Source organism: Microcaecilia unicolor, unplaced genomic scaffold, assembly GCF_901765095.1.
Source record: "Microcaecilia unicolor unplaced genomic scaffold, aMicUni1.1, whole genome shotgun sequence".
In the NCBI taxonomy this organism is placed as follows: Eukaryota; Metazoa; Chordata; class Amphibia; order Gymnophiona; family Siphonopidae; genus Microcaecilia; species Microcaecilia unicolor.
The window spans coordinates 18,374-39,759 of NW_021963327.1; the positions used below are offsets into that span (position 1 = coordinate 18,374).

Consider the following 21,386-nt stretch of genomic DNA (forward strand, 5'->3'; position numbering starts at 1 on the left):
AGGACACTGACAGAACCAGCTTGTATTGTGTTCGTTTGCGAGAAGGTGCTGTGTCGAGCATATCTGAGGCTTTTCCATCCCATCTTCAAACAGTCAAAAAGATCTGAAAATGGCAGTCATCTAATAGCACCACCCATACCAAATCCTGATGAAATATACTTTGCACTTCCTCAACTGGGCACTACAGAGACAGGTCTGTTAAATAATCCAGATACCACAATGAAAGCAAGCTCGAAAATGAGAACTTGAACATGCAGAAACTAAACTTAAATCACGGAAGACATCTATTATATTCCTAAGGGTGTCTCAGCGTTTACCACCAGCTGATTTTTTACCACGAGCTAAAAACACTAGTGCGGCATTGCAAAAGGCCCCTCTTAATGATTTATTTATTTGTTACATTTGTATCCTACATTTTCCCACCTATTTGCAGGCTTAATGTGGCTTACATTGAGTACCGTACAGGCGTTCGCCAGTCGGTTGATAACAAATACAGGTTATATTGTGGTTGAAGTGAGGTAGGTGTGTATCAGGCACCATGAGGATGGAAAGGATGAAAATTGTATATTGTCCAGTATAATCATTGTTGTGTTGTGTTGCTGGGTGTGGGGATTTACTGATACTGTAATATAGCAGCTGCTGGTGTGCTAATGCTGGCACAGCCCATTCAAAGTCTGCATTGCCACACGGCAGTCACTACTGCAGCTTTGTAAACAGGGGCCTTAGTCTGTGAGCAAATATAACAATGTTGGGTTATGTTTTTTCAGCTGTATAATGGCGTTCTTTTCCTTTTCTATTGTACGTATCTTGAACTGGTAAAGCTTTGTGCTATATAAAGTTTTTAATAAAACATTACTGTAACATCATCTATTTGGGCTGTTCAAAGCAGCTTTAAAAAAAAAAAACCTTAAATCTAACCAGAATACAGCGTTACACCCAATTTATTCTCTGAAGAAAACTGATACAATATGAAAAGTTCATAGGCTTCCAGTATATGAAAGAGTGATATTCAATTTTTTTTTGTTTACTATGGAAAACTTATGTCTTACCTGATAATTTTCTTTCCTTTAGCTGCAACAGATGAATCCATGAACTGGTGGGTTGTATCCATCTACCAGCAAGTGGAGATAATCAACAACATAGGTGACCTTTCAGTTATCTAAATTTTTTATATATGCATTATATTGTATAATGCATATATAAAAAATTTAGATAACTGAAAGGTCACATATTACTACTAGTACTACTATTTAACATTTCTAGAGCGCTACTAGGGTTATGCAGCGCTGTACAGTTTAACAAAGAAGGATAGTCCCTGCTCAAAGGAGCTTACAATCTAAAGGACGAAATGTCAAGTTGGGGCATGTCAAGTTGGGGCAGTCTAGATTTCCTGAATAGAGGTATATGTTGTTGATTGTTATACTAAGTGACTAATTGAAAAGATCTTTAACCCTTATATTGGTAGCAAGTGGAGATAGTAATAACTAACTAACTTAAGTGAGTGACACTGGACTAGTGGACTAGCCTAGTGGTTAGTGCAGTGGACTCTGATCCTGGGGAACTGAGTTTGATTCCCACTGCAGCTCCTTGTGACTTCTGGGCAAGTCACTTAACCCTCCATTGCCGCTGGTACAAAATAAGTACCTGAATATATGTAAACCTCTTTGAATGTAGTTGCAAAAACCTCAGAAAGGCGGTATATCAAGTCCCCATTTCCCTTCATAGTTTAGTAAATATCTCATCACAAAGCAAAAACCCGGAACTAAACCGTAAGGAACTTTCCTCACTAACGAAAAAGAAGAACCCAACAGCTTGAACAGAACAAAGAATTAGCAGAAACTGGAACATATGGTTAGATTCTGAGTTAATGTTTATCTTGCAGATGTCTAGAAGAATTCTTTTTTTTTTTTTAATTTAAAGAAGTCTTTATTAAGCATTGATGAACATTAAAATACATGCGTGCCACCTTACAAAACCATATATTCTGGAACACTCAATATACATAACTCTAGCACCCGAAGGGTACCAACATAATATCAATGCTGTAACTAGAATCATATTTTACTTCAATTTTTATCCAATTTTGGTATTTTAAACCTCCCTATCCACCCACACTCCCTCTCCCTTCCCCCCCATCTATTCCCTACTACTCCCCAATTATCTCCCATCACATATTTCAACCAAAGCACCTTTGTAAGAAGGGTTCCCAGATTCTTTCCCACTTATGCACAGTTCTCCGTTTCACGGCAGTCAGTCTTTCCATCTCACACATGTATCTTATTTTAGTGATCCATATTCGTATTGGGGGTACTACCAGGGATTTCCAACTTTGCGCTAAGTTTATTCGAGCAGCATGCAAAGCATACCTTGTCAAGATCCACTGATCAGACGTTAGCCCCGCCGGCCTAGACCCAAGCAGGAAAACTGAAGGATGCCACTGCACTGACCGTTCCAGCCACCTCTGTAATCGAGATCGCACACCCTTCCAGTAGGCCTGCGCCTTTGGGCATAGCCACCATATATGACCTGCAGTCCCCAGCCCCCCGCAGTTCCTCCAACAAAGTTTTGATACCTGGGGGAACATATGATTTAGTCGAACCGGTGTCAGATACCACCGGTAGAATACCTTTATGGCGCTCTCCTGTGTAGCTACTGACACGGATGACTTCAAAATCTGCTTTTCCAGAGCCTCCCACTCGGGCTCCGGTAATGTAAAATGCAGCTCCTGTTCCCATCTCTGCCTGTGTAGAAGGGACGGTTTAGCTCTGGTCTCTTGGTAAGCATACAGTTTAGTTATCATACCCCGGGTATCTTTGTCCTCTACACACATTTCCTCCAGCTGATGAACCTCTCGCCTCAAACATTCTACATATGCAGAACTCTTCAAAAAGTGCATCAGCTGTAGGTGGGCATATCGGTCCCCCTGTCTAAGCCCAAAATCGTCCCTCAATGTTTCAAAGGACACCATAGTCTCTCCCTTGTGCAGCTGCCCCAATGAATCTAATCCAGACTCCGCCCATCTACGAAAAGTGACACTCCCCATCCCTGGTTCGAACAAAGGGTTATCCAGTATCGGGGCCAAACCTGATATCAATGGCTGCTTATCTGAAAACATATGATCCCAATAATGAAAAGTAGCCTGCACTGTGGGCGGAAATCTATCTACTTGCCCCCTATATTTACCCGCCACCCACATCAACTGTCCCAGTCTCCGGGACCCCACCAACGCTTGCTCAATGTCAACCCATACATGATGATCCTCCCTTTTAAACCAGGCTATTGCAGCCCTTGCCTGAGCCGCACCATAATACCAGATCAAGTTGGGTACCCCCAACCCTCCCAACCGCTTACACTTATATAGCAGGGCCCTGGGCAATCGGGGTCTCTTCTGATTCCAGATGAAGCGGTTAATCGCCTCCTGTAGACCTGATAAAAATGTTCTGGTCATTTTCATGGGAATGACCTGGAACAGATAAAGAAGTCGGGGCAAAATGTTCATCTTTACTGCAGCAATCCGCCCAAACCAGGACAGTCCCATAGACATCCATCTGTCCAGGTCCCTCTGCACAGCTCGCTTAAGTGACGGGTAATTACTGGTGAACAGCTCAGACAAGTTACAAGGCAACTGCACTCCCAAATATCTCAACGCTTTAGCCTCCCATTTAAAGACAAAGGACGCCTTCAAGGTGTCCATCACTCTAGGAGGGACTCCCACCGCCAGTCCAGTGGACTTGTTAGCGTTTAGCTTGTACCCAGATATTGTCGCGTATTCCTCTATCACCTGCATTAAATTAGGCAAAGAGATTAATGGCTTGGTTAAAGTCAAAAGAACATCGTCTGCAAATAGGGCAATCTTATACTCCCTCCCACCCACCTGCACTCCAGCAATGTTCTCGCTAGCTCGGACGGCATCCGCCAATGGTTCCATTGCCAGAGCAAACAGGAGGGGGGATAGAGGGCAACCCTGCCTGGTTCCTCGCCCCAGCCGAAATAATCCGGAGTTCCCTCCATTGACGCGCACACAGGCTTGTGGTTCTGAGTACAGAGCCCTAATCCACATTCTGTAAAATTGACCTATCCCTACCCGGTGTAAAACCTTATCTAAATACCCCCAGTGGACCCTATCAAATGCCTTTTCAGCATCTAATCCAAGCAGTACTGTTGGTCTATCCTTCCTCTGGGCTGCATAGACAAGGTCCACCGTTCTCCTTATGTTATCCGCTGCCTGTCTTTTGGCTACAAACCCAACCTGATCCGGATGGATCATGCTAGGAAGCACAGTCCCCAACCTATTTGCCAGAACCTTAGCTAAGATTTTTACATCAGCATTTAATATGGAGATGGGCCTATATGAAGCACATAACGTGACATCTTTACCTGGTTTAGGAATTACAGCCACCCACGCCTCCATCATAGTCTTAGGAAGTGACACACCCTCCCTCACTGAGTTAACAATCAGTGTCAGGTAGGGGGCCAGCTCCACAGCGTATACCTTAAAAAATTCGTTGGTGAATCCGTCCATCCCAGGTACCTTCCCTGTGGGCAAAGTTTTTATAGCCCTAATGACCTCATCTACCCGAACCGGACACTCTAACTCTTCCCTCTGTGATTCGGTCAGCACCGCCAGCCCCCTAGCTCCCAAGTAATCGTCAATTTTCTCGGTCTGCACAGTGGCGTCCTCCCTATATAGGTTCTCATAGTATTGAGCAAAGCACTATCTGATCTGTGCTGATCTATGCACCACCTGCCCTTTACCATCTCTGACTTTCATGATGTGACGAGAGGATCTCAACTGTCTTAATTTGATTGCTAGTAACCTACCGGGTTTGTTAGTGTGTTCATAATAGACCTGCTTCATCCTTGCGTATGCAAATTGCAAGCTGTCTTCATGGAGCGAACCGAGCTCCAATCTAACCGCCTGCAATCTGTGCATGTCCTTCAGGGACCCCGTGGCCCTATATTTCGCCTCTAGTCTCCCAAGTTCATCCATACATTGGGCTAATTTGACTTTATGTGCCCTCGCCTTCCGACCTGCTCCCTGTATAAAATAGCCTCTGGAGACTGCCTTAAAGGCGTCCCACACCGTTCCCAGAGAGGGTCCCGATTCTAAATTCATATCAAAGTATTCTTTCAACACTGGACGAAACCCCGCTACTAATTCCTGGTCCTGTAGCAAACCATTGTTGAGCGTCCATCTTTTTTCTCTCGGTTCCTCTCTTAGGGACGGAAGAATAGACCAGGTCGGGGCATGGTCCGATATGCTAATGTGGCCTACAGAAGACTCCCCCTCTCCCCCAGACAGTTCCTTGTCTAAAAAGATGTAGTCAAGCCTGGAATAAGACAGATGAACCTGGGAGTAAAATGTGTAGTCTCTCACCCTGGGGTGTGCCAGTCTCCAGGCGTCATATAAGCCCAGCTCATCCACACAATCTCTTAAAGCCTGTGAAATTTTACAATCCAGCGGGGCAGGAGGAGTAGAACGATCTAATCCAGGCTGCATAGTGGCATTAAAGTCTCCCGCCATTATTACTTTCCCCTTGGCAAAGCTCTGCATCTCTTTTCGGAGACGAAGGAAAAACTCCCCCTGTCTCTCATTTGGCGCATATACACTTGCCAAGGTATACTCCTCCTGCTCCAGCACCACTTGCAGTAGAAGAAATCTTCCCTCCCTGTCCTTTCTAGAACGTACAATCTGCACCTGGACCTGTCTGTGAAATAGTATTGCCACGCCTCGTTTTTTAGCCCCCTTTACATCTGAGGCACACACCACCAGTGGATACTGTTTAGAGGACAGCAGGCTCTCATACTTTTGCGTTAAATGTGTTTCTTGCAAAAAGACCACTTGAGGTTTCAACAGCTGCAGTTCTCGAAACAGCGCGTGCCTCTTATAAGGGGAATTGAACCCCTTCATATTATAAGTTACCAATTTAAATCCCACCATTGATTATTCTATAGTTGCTCCCCACTTCAGTTGGAGGATGGCTATCCTTTCTTTCACCCCCCTTCTTCCAACTCACTTGCTTCCTGGTTGTTTTGATGTTCTCAATCCCTTATCCCTCCCTCCCCAATTCCCCCCCCCCCCCCATCCCGTATCTTCCCTGACCCAAAATCCAATATCCACCATCTGGTCCCATATGGCACCAGGTGGGTGTTACAAGGAAGCGACCCCACCAGCCGAATAGACTCACTTTTAAACAGGAGCCTAACACCACACAACTAAACACTCCCTACAGCCCCCCCTCCCGCCCCCTCCCCCTCCCTTTCCCTCATGCATTCTCAACTTTATCAATATTTAACTTATACCGTCTTTTATTTTTCATTAGTCCCCCAAATGTCTCTCTTCACATCACCTCCTCTCAGGGTGTCTCAGGTTCTGGTTCCTCGCACCGGTTCCCTGATTTCACCTCTGTTGCTCAGGTCTTGGGCTTCTTGGGTGCTTTCTTTTGTGGAGGATGCCACTTCCATTGGTAGGGTAGCTGTAGAGGCCAATCTAGCCTCGTGTAGAAGTTTCCAGGCTTCTCCCACTCCTCGACATCTATGCTGCACACCCTTAATCTCAAAACAAAGTGCAAATGGGAATGTCCACCTGTAAAGAATCTTCTCTCTCTTCAAAATCTCTATTACCGGTCTCATGGCTCTGCGCGAGTTCAAAGTAAATAAGGAGAGATCCTGGTATATTGCAATTCTCGCCCCATTGAATTCCACATCGGGGTTCTTTCTAGCTTTCTGCCATATCTGGTCCTTGCAATTATATGAAGAGAAGCGTACCACTATGTCCCGGGGTTTGTTATCTCGCATTTTCCCAAGCGCTCTATGCGCCCTGTCAATGCCCATTGCAGCTGTATCCAAATCTTCTCCCATCAACTGGGCACATATATTTCGCACCACCTCCGGGATTACCTCTCGGTCTCCATTTTCTGGAACTCCTCTGAATCTTAAATTATGTCTGCACCCTCGGTTTTCCAGGTCGTCTAATTTATATTGGAATTCCTCCGACTGTTCCTTTAGCTTAGCAAGTTGTTTATCGACCTCCTCGTTTTTTTCCCCCTGCTCTTCTGCCTTCTCCTCCAAGGATTTCACTCGGCCTCCCAGCTCTCTCAAATCTACGCTCAGAGCGTCCACGTGCTCTAAGATCTCTTCTTTAGAGATTCTAATTTCTGCTCGAATGGTCTCCAGGCAGCGCGTCAAATCCGCTGGGAGGGCTTGCATATGGGCCGATTCAATACCTCCGGTACCATCCTCCCTCGAGGAAGCTGAACCTGACTCCGACGGGCAGCGTGCTTTGGGAGATGGAGGGCGCGCAAGGCCCCGCTCCGCTTGCCTCGTGGCCGGTCGATCATGTTCGCGCTGCTGCGCTCCGCTTTTTTTACTCATGGCGATTTGCCTGGGACGTTCTACGATCACTTATAGTCCCGTCCGCGATTTTAGAGAGGTTTTTAATTCGGGAGGCACCTTTGAGAGGGTGAGGAGACACGGAGCTCAGGAGTTAAGCGGCCATTCAGCCGCGTGACGTCACTTCCTCTACTAGAAGAATTCTAAACAGAATGAAACAACAAACACACAGCAAAAAAGATGTTGTGATGATAAGCCAGGTAGGGGTCCTGGATTAATCTGGTACAGCTAAAGGAAAGAATATTATGAGGTAAGACAATGTTTCTTTCCTTAGTGCAGGTAGCAGATAAATCCATGAACCTGGCCCCCCCCCCCCCCCCCGAGCCAGAACTGCCGCTCCAAAGGAAGCATCAGATCTGTCCACCACATCCACCCTATAATGCCTCGAAAAAGTGTGTAACGAGGCCCAAGTACCCACCTGGCAGATCTCCTCCAGGGACAGAATGAAGTTTCTGTCCCATAAGTCGATGGGCTCGCAAAGGTTCCGGTGCCACCTGACTAAACAACATGTTAGCAGAGAAAATCACTTCCCTAAATCATCGAGCGATAGTCAGCTTAGAAGCCGCATGTCAAGGGCCAGAAAGCAGCACAAACAGATGGTCAGTCCAGCGAAAGTCGCTGAACATCTGAAAATAGCGGAGAAGGATCCAACGCACATGCAAAGAACGAAGCACATGGAAGTCCGAAAGATAATCCTCCTCCCAAAGGGCTGGAAGAAACAGAAGTTGATTAAGATAAAAAGCCGAGATGACCTTTGGCAAAAAGGAAGGCACAGGCCGCAAGGTCACTCCCACCTCCAAAAACTGCAAGAAAGGATCACGACATGATAGAGACTGAATCTCAGAGACCCTCCGAGCTGATGCCATCGATACCAGAAATACCGCTGTCAGGATTGCGGGAGGTCAAAATTATTGCTGGACATACTTATATTAATATGAAATCAGTTTGACAATATTAAACCAGCTTCTGACCTCTGATAAACTCTCCCCCCTCCCCTTCAGGAACCACTGAGGATGGCACCAAATGGTGGTCTGAGGCCTGATAGCCCTTTGGTTTCTCAATTACTCTTGATTAACATACCTTTTGTTCCATCTGGGAACAGGGCTTCTGAGCAACCAAGGCCAGACATAGAGGCTCCATCACTAGGGATTTCAAAGAGGTAAATTTGTCTTCCTGACTTCAGATAAGCTTTCCTGACTTCAGAAAGTAATCTGGAGTTCTGTAAAGGAAATAACTGGAAGAAAGATAAGTTTTGATCTTTTTCTGTTCTTATTAGATATAAAGCAGAGCTCAGGGCACTATTTGGGGGGCTGTCTTTCTCTGTGCAGCAGAGCACAGAGCTCTGCGTGGGGTCTACTGTCGCTCTCTCTGTCCCGGGGCACTTCTCTGTGTCCAGGGCACTACATCTCCCTCTTTCTTTCTTTCTCTGTGCAGCAGAGCACATAGCTCTGCTTGGGGTCTACTGTCTCCCTCTTTCTTTCTCCCTGCAGCAGAGGGTACGGGACTCTGCTGGGCTGTCTTTGTTTCTTCTTCTTCTTTCTCTGCACACCTCCATCTTTAGCCACCACAGCACCAGCTGGGCTGTCTTTGTTTCTTCTTCTTCTTTCTCTGCACACCTCCATCTTTAGCCACCACAGCACCTGGCTCTGCTCCCCCCATTCTCAGACAGCCCTATTCCAAGGTTTATTTCTTCCTCTGAACAAACACCCAGAGACAGCTTGTACCCTTTTTCCTGTACTAAGTGCTGTGAGCCAATACATGTATGCAAATATAATATACTTTATATATCCAAATCCGTGTGGATTGCTTATTCTGTGGGAACCCACTGCCTCTGTGAAGTGGACCCCGGAACCAACCCTAGACAACGATAGCTGACAACCGTTTTTTTTAATTTATTTATAAGAAGTCTTTATTGAAAATGCACTCTTTACAACATGCAAGATTTAACAAACTGTAAATACATTATCACATCTAAATCCAGACAGCATTAATACCATGTAGTACAGCTCTTCAATATAGCGTAGCATCTTTTTGCATCTGTTAATAACTTCAATATTTATAAGAGTTTTCAAAGATAACGACCCTCCTTTTTCCTGAACCCTCCCTATCCCACCCTCCCCTCTCTCTCTCTACCCACCCAACTGATGAACCATGTCAGAGTTCCAGAAACTCACAAACAGCACTCACGATCTAAACATTCTTTGCATCATCAATAAAAAGCTTCCATACCAGATGCCATTTATGTGTCTGATGCTTTCAAACTGCTATCAGCCTTTCCATCTCACACACATATTTCAATTTGTTATGCCATTTCATAACTGATGGTATCCCCGGTTGTTTCCAGTGTTGAGCAATTACCATACGGGCTACACTTGTCACCTGCTTCAACAGCTGATGTTGACAGGGCTTTAACCTAGCCACTTTTGTGGGGAAAAGGAACACCTCTGGGGCCCATGGGATAGAAGACCCCAACCAATTCTGCATCCTATTATGAACCACCCTCCAAAATGCTTTAACTTTACGGCAGGTCCACCAGATGTGCCCCATGGTGCCACGCATACCACACCCCCTCCAGCACAAGCCCGACAGAGTCGGGTATATGCGCCCGAGGCGATCCGGCGTTAGGTACCATCTGAATAGTACTTTTACTGCATTCTCTTTAAGTGGTACATACGTGGAGACACCCATCACCTCTCTCTCAATTCTCTCCCATCTTTGTTCACCCAATGTCACTCCCAATTCCTTTTCCCATCCCCTCCTATGAGTACTGTAGATCGGGACCTGTGCACTGACACACCCGTATAGGCTACCAATCAAACCACGAGAAGTGGTGGATCTTTCACAAATCACCTCTAGGGGAGGGTTTTCCTTCTGGATCACCAGGCGCACTGCCGCAGTGCGGAGGAAGTGTGACAATTGGCAGTATGCAAACTCATATCCTTTCACCCCAGGGAACTCTGCTGTAAGGACTGCTTGTCTAAGCAGAGTAGTGCTGTCAAACATTTGGCCCCATGTACGCAACCCTTCTCCGTACCATCTGGTAAAGACCCCTTTTATGGTCCCAGGCAAGAACAAGGGATTGTATGCGATTGGGGCCAAATGAGAGAGTTCACAGCGGCCCCCTTGAAACAATTTATCCCAATAATGTAGAGTAACCTCCACTGAAGAGCACACCCCCTCCTTCATACGACGAAAGGGCTTCGGCAGCCACATAAGCGCCCCCAACGGCGTAGGCCCTAAAGATTGTTGTTCAATGTGTACCCACTGCCGGTCTGGGTAGTCTTGGTACCATTCTATAGCTGCCTTCCCCTGAGCCGCCCGATAGTACCAATGGAGGTTCGGAACCCCCAGCCCTCCCCTTTTCCGATCTTGGTACAACAGGGCACGTGATAACCTTGGGTATTTTCCTGTCCAGATGAAGCGCACAATACGATCCTGTATAGAAGCAAGAAATCGCCTGGGCATCATCACAGGCAGCACTTGGAATAAATATAGGAGACGAGGCAGCACGTTCATCTTAATAATAGCTATCCAGCCAAACCAGGAGGTCTCCAGCTCGCCCCATCTCTCCATATCTGCAGCAATGACTTTAACCAACTTTTTATAGTTAGCCGAAAAGAGTTCCGATAGAGTCGAGGTCAAGTTTACCCCCAGATATCTAACCTGCCGACGAGCCGATCGAAATGGGAAAGACGCCTTTAACTCAGCCACTGTTTCAGTGGGCATTGTAACATTGAGAGCCTCAGACTTTGCCATGTTAACTTTAAACCCAGACACCGCAGCGTATTCCTCAATAAGCTGAAGAAGTCTAGGGAATGTTGACAAAGGTCTAGTCACGTAGAGCAGGACATCGTCTGCAAACAATGCAATTTTATGTGTTCTTCCACCCACTAGGATCCCCGATATCTCTGGGTCATGGTGTATCATATAAGCAAAAGGCTCCATAACCAACTGACAACCGCTTTTAAGGTACTACTACTAATCATTTGTATAGAGCCACTAGATGTACGCAGCGCTGTACACATTAGATAAAGGTAATTTCTCTGTCCCTAGGAGGCCCATAATCTAAGTTTTTTTGTACCTGGGGCAATGGAGGGTTAAGTGACTTGCCCAAGGTCACAAGGAGCCTAATCAAAGCCCGCTGCACTAACTATTAGGCTACTCCTCTGCATCCAAGGTGAGATCCTTCTCTGAAGCCTTACGCAAAGACTCAAAGGCGGACTCTGCAATGCCCTGAGACCTAAGTTAAGGTAGCAGGACAGACAGGGAAAACACAGTGGAGGGTGCAGATGAAGAACCTTGCATAAGAATCATACTACATTAGGATGAGCAGCCAGAGAGGAACCCAAAATGTCACCTCGAAAACTAGTTAGAGCCGCCACCTTGACTCGAAGCAAATTGCAAGCTAGAGGCAGTGTGCATGCAAATTTCACTCATGAATATTCATTGTGGATATTCCAAAAACCTGACTGGCTGGGGTGCCTCCAGGATCAGGTTTGGGAACCTCTGGGCTAGCCCCTTATGCAAACCAGCCTGCAAAAAGGCCAAAAGCTGTCCCATAGAAGCCTGAAAGGGAGACCAAGCGCGAGCCTCACATCACACCACAAAGGAGTGCCAAACACAAGCATATGCTGTCGGGGTAGACCACTTGCGAGCCTACAACAAGGTAGTTATCACCACCTCAGAATAGCACCTTCTTCCTCAAACGTGCCCTCTCAAGAGCCAGGCTGTAAGACCAAAGTGGTAGGGACCCTCTATCTGAACCGGGCCCTGAAGGAGACCGGGAAGATCCGGTAGTTGAAAGGGCGGTTACACAAGAAGCCACACCAAGTCCGCATACCAAGGGCGCCGAGGCCAATCCACACCCACTAGAATGACCCGGTCCGGGTGTTGCCTGATGCGATGCAGCACCCGCCCAATCAAGGGCCACAGGGGGAACACATAAAGATGAGGATCCTCCGGCCAAGGTTGAAGAAGTGTCTAGCCTTGCAGACCCAGGCTCCTTCTGTCTGCTGAAGAAGACAGGCACCTTGGCATTTGCCTGAGTAGCTATAAGATCCATTGACAGTGTGCCCCATTTCCGACAAATCAGACGAAACGCCTCTGCCGACAGTTCCCACTCCGCTTGCTCCAGGGAGTGATGGCTGAGAAAATCCACCTGCAGATTGCTGTGACCCGCAATGTGTGCTGCCGACATGCATTGCAGGTGCACCTCCGCTCGAGTAGGCGATCTGCATCGGTCACCAGAGCTGGACTGTGTGTGACGCCCTGGCAATTGATGCAAGCTGCCGCCATTGTGCTGTTCGAAAACACACACATCTCTTTGCCGAACAACAGAGTCTGAAATGCGATTGATCAGCCGAGTTGCTTCCATCGCCGACCAAGTTCCCTGGGCATAACGGCAAAGACAATGGGCTCCCCATCCGAAGAGACTGACATCTGTGACTATAACTGTGCACTGCGGAGTTGCCAGAGATATGCCCTTCGTACTGGCTGCATGTGTTTGGTTATGTTATTCTCAGATAACGGAAGAAGTTAGACAGAAATTAGAAAGAAAAAATATCTTTTTATTATTCACCAATACAGGATCAGGTATCAGTAGCAAATAGTTGTAAGCTTACAAAATCTAAGATCAGTTGCTTTTGGTAATTATAAAAGAGTCAGGCTTATTTCACAAAAATGTAGCAGAAAGGAGAACTCAGAACCGGTGATATTTCCTGTCATTGGTAAAAAGATAAAAAGCCTCTCTCTTTCTTCCTCTTTTTATCTTTTTACCAGTGACAGGAAATATCACCGGGTCTGAGTTGGTACAAAAGTCAAGGAAAAAGAGAATATAAATAAAGCAGTAAATAGTTGTCTGCTGTAAGAAAATAGTTCTCACCCACAATAAGGGGCGGGGGGGGGGGGGGGGAGTATATTTCCTAGAGACTACACCCCTGGGAAAGGATATAAATCTTCTCTTGCCAAGGGAATATTCCAGGACTCTTTAGATGAGCAGTCACTTATATACAATTCCCATCACATAGGACCATCTCACATATCACCCAATCAGCAATCCTGCACATACACAGGGCTCCGCCTGGTCATTACCGTGTTTTACCTACAGTTATTCTTATATGTCCAGCTAAAACTGGTTTGTACTAGTTTACAGATATGACTGTTATCAGGCCTCTAACTGCAGAGAACAGGATGTGCTGCTGAAGTCTGTTACAACAAACTCACAGAGCACACAGGAGTATGGTTGTATGACAAATTCCATAACATCTTCCACAGGTGAGGACTGTGAAGCCACCAGGTCAAAGTGCGGCATGCCTGGGGAAGCCACGGGAGTCTTAATTGGTAACCCTGAGAGACCAGAGACTATCTGTGGATAAGAGAGGATTGAAGAGGCCGCATATGTGCCCTGGCCCACTGAACTATGTCCAGTGTCGCCAGCCATGGATCCCCAAAACCTGAACAAAGTCCCACACCCTGGGGAGCCGGCAACTGCAGTAGACTGGAAATCTGGGAGCGGAGCTTGAGTATGTGCTCCTCCGGAAGGGAAACACGGCCCAGGTTCATATCAAATTAAGCCCCTAGATAATCCAACTGTTGAGCCCCTAGATAATCCAACTGTGATGGAATGGCATCACTCTTGGTGAGGTTGAGAACCCAACTCAGAGACTGCAGTAGTACAATGACCCAATCAGTTGCCCTGCGGCTCTCCAGCGCCGAGTCTGCTCGAATCAACCAGTCGTCCATATAGGGATGAACTCAGATGCCCTCCTTCCGTAGGAACACTGCTACCTCCACCATGACCTTGGAGAACGTTCATGGAGCAGTAGAGAGGCCAAAGGGCATTGCTCAAAACTGAAAATGATGGCCTAATGGCAAAGCGCAGAAAACGCTGATGTGGAGTCGAAATAGGGATGTGAAGATACGTCTCCTTGAGATCCAAAGCCATTAGAAATTCTCCCAGCTGAACTGCTGCCACAACCGACCGCAACATTTCCATGCAGAAATGCCACACTCTCAAAAACTGATTTACATGGTGGCGATCAAGAATGGGCCAAAAGAATCTTCCTTTGTGAGGAGCCACAAAATAAATGGAATACTGACCTGTCCACACCTCGAGAGGCGGAACCAGAACCATCGCCCCAAGGTCAAACAGGGCGAGGAGTGTAGATTTGACAGCTGCCTGTTTGGAGGCGGAAGCACAGCAGGACGCCAAAAACAATCACCTATGGGGAAGGCAAACTCTAGCTTGTAACCATCTCTGATAATGTCCAAGACCCATTGGTCTGATGTAATTTTGGTACACTTCTCATAAAAGAGGGTCACCTGAGCCCCAATCTTGAGGAGTGAGGAGTCGACTGGCGTCCCATCATTGAGAGGTGCAACCAGAAGGCCCCAGGTATGAGGCATGAGCCACAAGCCTCTTATCTCCTCTAAAGAAAGAACGTTACTGAAAATGGCCCCACAAAAAGGAAGTTGCAGAGCGACCCGGACAATAATGGACATCTCTCAGACGAGGATGTGTAGGCCCAGGCCACTGAACTGATCTAGATCGGTCTTCAGGAAGGCGTTGACCCTGGAGTCACCCAAATCCTTGACAATCTTTTCCAAATCCTCCCGAAAAGCTTACCCCAAAAGGGCAAACGAGTGAGATGCTGCTTAGAAGCCAGATCCGCCACCCAATGGCACAACCACAATAACCGACGGGAATAAACACCAGTGCCATCTGTTTGGCTGACGTTCGGATCAGATCGTAGAGAGAATCAGCTAAATAAGCTACGCCTGATTCCATGTGGGAGGCAACGAACTCCAAATACGAACCTTCGTCTGGGTCCTACCCCTGAGCCTGTTGCAGCCTACTAAGGCATGCTCTGGCCGCATAAGAACTACAAATGGAAGCCAGAAAGGCCAACGCGGACACCTCAAAAATACATTTGAGTGAGGCTTCCAGATGACAGTCTTGCATGTCCTTCTACTGGGAGGGTAGTGTTCTTGGTGACCACTGACACCAAGGAATCCACAGTAGGAAGAACAAACTTCTCCGCTTGATGAGGGGTTACCGGATAAAGAGGCATATTTTCAAAGCACTTTGGGAGGCTAAGTTCCATATGTTTCTATGGAACTTTGGGAGGCTAAGTGCTTTGAAAATAAACCTCAAAGGCTCCCAAGCAGTCCCCCTGAGAAAATATTATCAGAGAAGAAGAAGAGGGTGCCGCGAGGTTATCCACAACCTCTGCAGATGCCTGCTCTACGGCCGGTAACAGCTGAATGGCTGTTATGCAGCTTATGAGAGAACAAAATGAAGGGAAAAATGAAATGGCAAAGCAGACAGTGAATACTAGATAAAAGAGAGATTAATCAGATTTAGAAAGAGGAAGCAAAAGTTTATTGTGACAGCAAGAAGCAGGGTTCTTTAAGCCAGGGAAAGTCAGATTAGGGAGTAGGCCACGAGGTGGATGAGGAATGGGGAGAATATACTAAATTGTTTTGATCATGGAGGCAGGCCTGTTCTTCCACTTCCCATAGGCCCTCGTGACATATATGCCTTATTAGATACCAGTGCTTTTTTATTTACTTATTTGTTGCATTTGTATCCCACATTTTCCCACTTCTTTTGCAAGCTCAATGTGGTTTACATATTACCGTTTACGGCTTTAGCCAATTTCAGTCTGAACAAATACATGGTTTGGATTAATTCAAAGCAATATTGTGGTAGAATGAGGTACATATATGGTAGGTACAGTTGGGGGGGAATTAGATAGGGAAAGGGGAGGAAGAGTCAGGTAATGTCCATTACGGTGTTTGGTTACATTGGGTTGGTGGGGTATGCTCTTTTAACAGTTCTGTCTTTAGTGCTTTCCGGAAATTTAGGTGGTCAGTTGTGCGCTTAAGTATGAAAAACTGGATGCATAGGTGGATTTGTATTTGAGTCTTTTGTTGCTTGGGTAGTGGAGATTTAGGTATGATCGTGCAGAGTTTGTGGTATTTCTGGTTAGCAAGTCTATGATGTCTGTCATGTATCCCGGTGCCTCGCTGTAAATAATTTTGTGAACGGTCGTGCAGATTTTGAAAGTGATACGTTGATTGGTAGCCAATGGAGTTTTTCTCGGAGTGGTTTGGTGCTGTCAAAACGCATTTTTCCAAATATAAGCCTGGCACTGTGTTTTGGCCTTTTGTAAGTGTAATTTCATTTGTACTTCATGGAGCTATTGTAGGAAAAGAAATAAGTCTACAGGGATTTGAAGGATCTGAGACGGGGACTGCAATTGAACATGGTGAGTACAACTTTACAGACACAAGCTGCAGTAAGAATTATTCCAGTATATGTGCCCAATTGTATTCCCACATTAATTCTAGGGATGAACTCTCTGAGAAAACAATGTTGGCTAGGGAACGAATGGTTGTCTCATAATCTTCCAGCACATGCTGTAGCAGAGATTCAGACAGAGATGCATGTGCCAAAATTAACAAAAGCTGATGTGGAGGTGGAGTCTGAACCCTGGAAGCATTTGCCTGGTGAAACACAGCAGACATCAGAAAAAACGATAATGTGGGCAAATTCACCTTATGATGCTGGGGAAGTAAAATGTCAGGTACCTATTGATTTTCCATTAAAGCCCGGAATAAAACCTATATATACAGCAGTGTATAAATATCCTCAAGTAGCAGAAAGGGTGTAGCTCCTTTAATACAAGGATTACTGGAAGCAGGAGTTATTAAGAAAAGCATATCTCCTTTTAATTCACTTATTTTTCCCATAATCAAGGCTGATGGTATAAATTTAAGGCTCACACTCCCTGTGTATTAATGCCGCGGATCTACCACCCAGAAAGCAGTTAATCAAATATTTCAAATGTGGAGAAAAAAGCCTCAGAGTCGCCGCCCCGCCAGTCCACCTCAGCGAACTGTAAGGCAAGAGCTCAGCGTGCCATCATATGGCTTAAAAAAAAACTCCACGTGTAAATACTCTTTATACTCTGCTGGAGTATACACGTGGAGTTTTTTTGAAGCCATATGATGGCACGCTGAGCTCTTGCCTTACAGTTCGCTGAGGTGGACTGGCGGGGCGGCGACTGAGGCTTTTTTCTCCACATTTGAAATATTTGATTAACTGCTTTCAGGGTGGTAGATCCACGGCATTAATACACAGGGAGTGTGAGCCTGTGTGAAGAATTTCGTTAACATTTGAGCTAGAGTGCATTATTATTCATTATAAATTTAAGGCTACCTGTAGATGTCAGAAAGATAAATAGGGTGAACCAATTGTACTGATAATGCAGGATATACTGTCACAATTGAGACCAGAACGTTCTGCGTTTGCTGTCATAGATATTTCACATTGTTTCTTTGCAATTAAAATTTCTGAGCAAACCAAAGAGACTACAACACAATCTCATAAATCTAGACAGTCTGTTTTTACACACCTTCCTTAAGCTCTGAAAAATAGTCCAACACATATCATCAGGTAGTGGGGAGCAACCCTAGAGGATGACATTATGATTTATTTATTGCATTTGTATCCCACATTTTCCCACCTTTTTGCGGGTTCAGTGTGGCTTACAATACGTTATGAAAGATGGAAATACAGTTTGTTACAACTCAGTTATGGATTACATTGTGAGGAGTTATGCGAGACAAAGTCAAGTATCATTAATGAATATAACAATGGAAAAAGATCATTGAAACACTGGAAAGGAAACAACGGGAAACTAAAAGGGGCAATATATAGTGACAGGAAAGCATTTGGTATACATTTTCTGTGAGTAAAGGTATGAGTGTGGTGAGATTACGGGGGATGAGAATTCAGAGTGGCTGTAATGATGCATTATTGAACAGTGAGTGTGGGCTTTATGTGTTTTGGTTCTTTCCGTAAATTTTCTCAAAAAGATGGGTCTTCAGTAGTTTGCGGAAGGTGGTTTGCTCGTAGATCGTTTTCAGGTTGCGCGGCAGTGAATTCCAGAACTGCGTGCTCATGTAGGAAAAGGTTGACACGTGCAGCGCCTTGTATTTCAAGCCCTTGCAATTAGGGAAGTGGAGGTTGAGGAAAGTTCGGGATGATCTTTTAGCGTTTCTGGGTGGTAAGTCTATTAAATCAGACATGTAGGCTGGGGCTTCACCGTGAATGATTTTGTGGACTAATGTGCATACTTTAAAAGTAATGCGTTACTTGAGTGGGAGCCAGTGTAGCTTCTCTTGTAAGGGTTTTGCACTTTCATATTTTGGTTTTCCGAAGATGAGTCTGGCTGCTGTATTCTGGGCTGTTTGGAGTTTTCTCAGTATTTGCTCTTTGCCAACTGCGTATAGTGAGTTGCAGTAATCCAGATGGCTGAGAACGAGGGATTGCACTAGGCTGCGAAAGACAGATCTTGGGAAGAATTGTCTTATTCTTTTCAGTTTCCACATGCAGAGAAGGAGGTGATTGACAAGTCACTGGAGACTTTACAGTGTTTGCAGGAATCACATTTAAGGTAATCCCTGAACAATCTGCATTATTTGGTGCATTTTCAGCTATGATGTAAAAGGTGTCTTGCTGCTGTGGTTTATTTGGTGGATTTTCAGATATGTTGAGCAACTGAAACATTTAATATACTCAGAGAGAAACTTTGCTGCCTCTTCAGCTGTGATGGCTCACTGAAACATTTAACACACTCTATACATGGAAAAGGTTTCATGACATTGTGGAGTGTTCGGTGGATTTTCCACTGTGCAAGTTTTGGTGCATTTTAAGACTTGATAACAAAGTGAAACTTTTATTACACTCAGAACATGTAAAAGATTTCATTCCACTATGGATCAGCTGATGTTTTTTTAGATGTCCCAGCTGAATGAAACTTTTAGGGCATTGAACACATGGAAAAGGTTTCTTTCCACTGTGGATCATTTGATGAGTTTTTAGGTATGATAAGTGAGTAAAACTTTTATTACACTCAGTGCATGGAAAAGGTTTCTTTCCACTGTGGATCTGCTGATGTTTTTTTAGATTTCCAAGCTGAATGAAACTTTTACCGCATTGAACACATGTAAAAGGTTTTTTTCCACTGTGAATGTTGTTGTGTATTTTCAGACATGATGACCTGGTGAAACTTTTATTACACACAGAGCATGTAAAAGGTTTCTTTTCACTGTGGATAAGCTGATGACTTTTCAAGTGTGATGAACGAGTGAAACTTTTATTACACTCAGTACATTTAAAAGGTTTTTCACTGTGGATCATTTGATGACTTTTAAAGTGTGATGAACAAGTGAAACTTTTATTACACTCAGAGCATGTAAAAGGTTTCTTTTCACTGTGGCTCATTTGATGAATTTTCAGATATGATGAAGAAGCAAAATTTTTATTACACTCAGTGCATTTAAAAGGTTTCTTTCCACTGTGGACCATTTGATGGATTTTCAAGCGTGATGAATGAGTGAAACTTTTATTACACTCAGTGCATGTAAAAGGTTTCTTTCCACTGTGTATCATTTGATGAATTTTAAAGTGTGATGAAAGAATGAAACTTTTATTACACTCAGTGCATGTAAAAGGTTTCTTTCCACTGTGAATGTTTTGGTGTATTTTCAGAGCTGAAGCCCAGATAAAACTTTTATTACAATCAGTGCATGTAAAAGGTTTCTTTCCACTGTGAATGTTTTGGTGTATTTTCAGGTGTGATGACCTGGTGAAACCTTTATTACAGTCAGTGCATGTAAAAGGTTTCTTTCCACTGTGGATAATTTGATGACTTTTCAAGTATGATGAACGAGTGAAACTTTTATTACACTCAGTGCATGTAAAAGGTTTGTTTCCACTGTGGATCATTTTATGAGTTTTCAGGCATGATGACCAACTGAAACATTTATTACATTCAGTGCATGTAAAAGGTTTCTTTCCACTGTGGATAATTTGATGAGTTTTCAAGTTTGATGAACGAGTAAAACTTTTATTACACTCAGTGCATGTAAAAGGTTTGTTTCCACTGTGGATCAATTGATGAGCTTTCAAGAATGATGAAGAAGAGAAACTTTTATTACACTCAGTACATATAAAGAGTTTCTTTTCACTGTGGATCATTTGATGATTTTTCAAGTGTGATGAATTACTGAAACTTTTATTACACTCAGTGCATATAAAAGGTTTCTTTCCACTATGGATCATTTGATGAATTTTCAAACATGATGAACGAGTGAAACTTTTATTACACTCGGAGCATGTAAAAGGTTTCTTTCCACTATGGATCAGTTGATGAGTTTTCAAGTTTGATGAATGAGTGAAACTTTTATTACACTCAGTGCATGTAAAAGGTTTCTTTCCACTGTGAATCATTTCATGAATTTTCAAACATGATGAACGAGTGAAACTTTTATTACACTCAGTACATGTAAAAGGTTTCTTTCCACTGTGACTGTATTGGTGTATTTTCAGAGCTGACCACCAGGTAAAACTTTTATTACAATCAGTGCATGTAAAAGGTTTCTTTCCACTGTGAATGTTTTGGTGTATTTTCAGAGTTGATGACCTGGTGAAACTTTTATTGCACTCAGTGCATGTAAAAGGTTTTTTTCCACTGTGGATCATTTGATGAGTTTTCAGGCATGATGACCATCTGAAACTTTTATTACATTTAGTGCATGTAAAAGGTTTCTTTCCACTGTGAATGTTTTGGTGTATTTTCAGAGTTGATGACCTGGTAAAACTTTTATTACACTCAGAGCATGTAAAAGGTTTTTTTCCACAGTGGATCATTTGATGAGCTTTCAGGAATGATGAAGAGGAGAAACATTTTTTACACCCAGTGCATGTAAAAGGTTTCTTTTCACTGTGGATCATTTGATGCCTCTTCAGCTGTGAAGACTGACTGAAACGTTTGCCACACTCATTACATGGAAAAGGTTTCTGTCCACTGTGGATTTCTTGGTGCCTTTTCAGAATTAAGGATGAACTAATACTTTTGCCACACTTGGCATATGTAACGGGTGTCCTTCCGCTGTGGATGATTTGGTGCAATTTTAGATACGAT

The 21,386-nt window shown here is 44.4% G+C and overlaps 1 protein-coding gene across 1 annotated transcript; it reads right to left on the bottom strand.

The window, feature by feature from the left end:
- Positions 1-13,555: 13,555 nt before the first annotated feature.
- LOC115459190 (gastrula zinc finger protein xLCGF3.1-like) lies at positions 13,556-20,450 on the bottom strand. The gene is made up of 2 exons (XM_030189051.1): positions 19,591-20,450; positions 13,556-13,737 (listed from the first exon to the last, which is right to left on the bottom strand). Exons 1-2 carry the CDS (start codon positions 20,438-20,440, stop codon positions 13,556-13,558), a joined length of 1,032 nt encoding a protein of 343 aa, XP_030044911.1. The 5' UTR covers positions 20,441-20,450.
- Positions 20,451-21,386: the final 936 nt, after the last annotated feature.

What these genes read in the sequence shown, in the direction of transcription:
- LOC115459190 (XM_030189051.1), bottom strand. Translation starts at nt 20,440, where the DNA reads ATGATCCACAGTGAAAAGAAACTCTTTATATGTACTGAGTGTAATAAA. An exon ending in AAGTCATCAAATGATCCACA is followed by an intron (nt 13,738 to 19,590) that starts GTGAAAAACCTT and finishes CTGGTCTCTCAG; the next exon opens with GGTTACCAATTAAGACTCCC.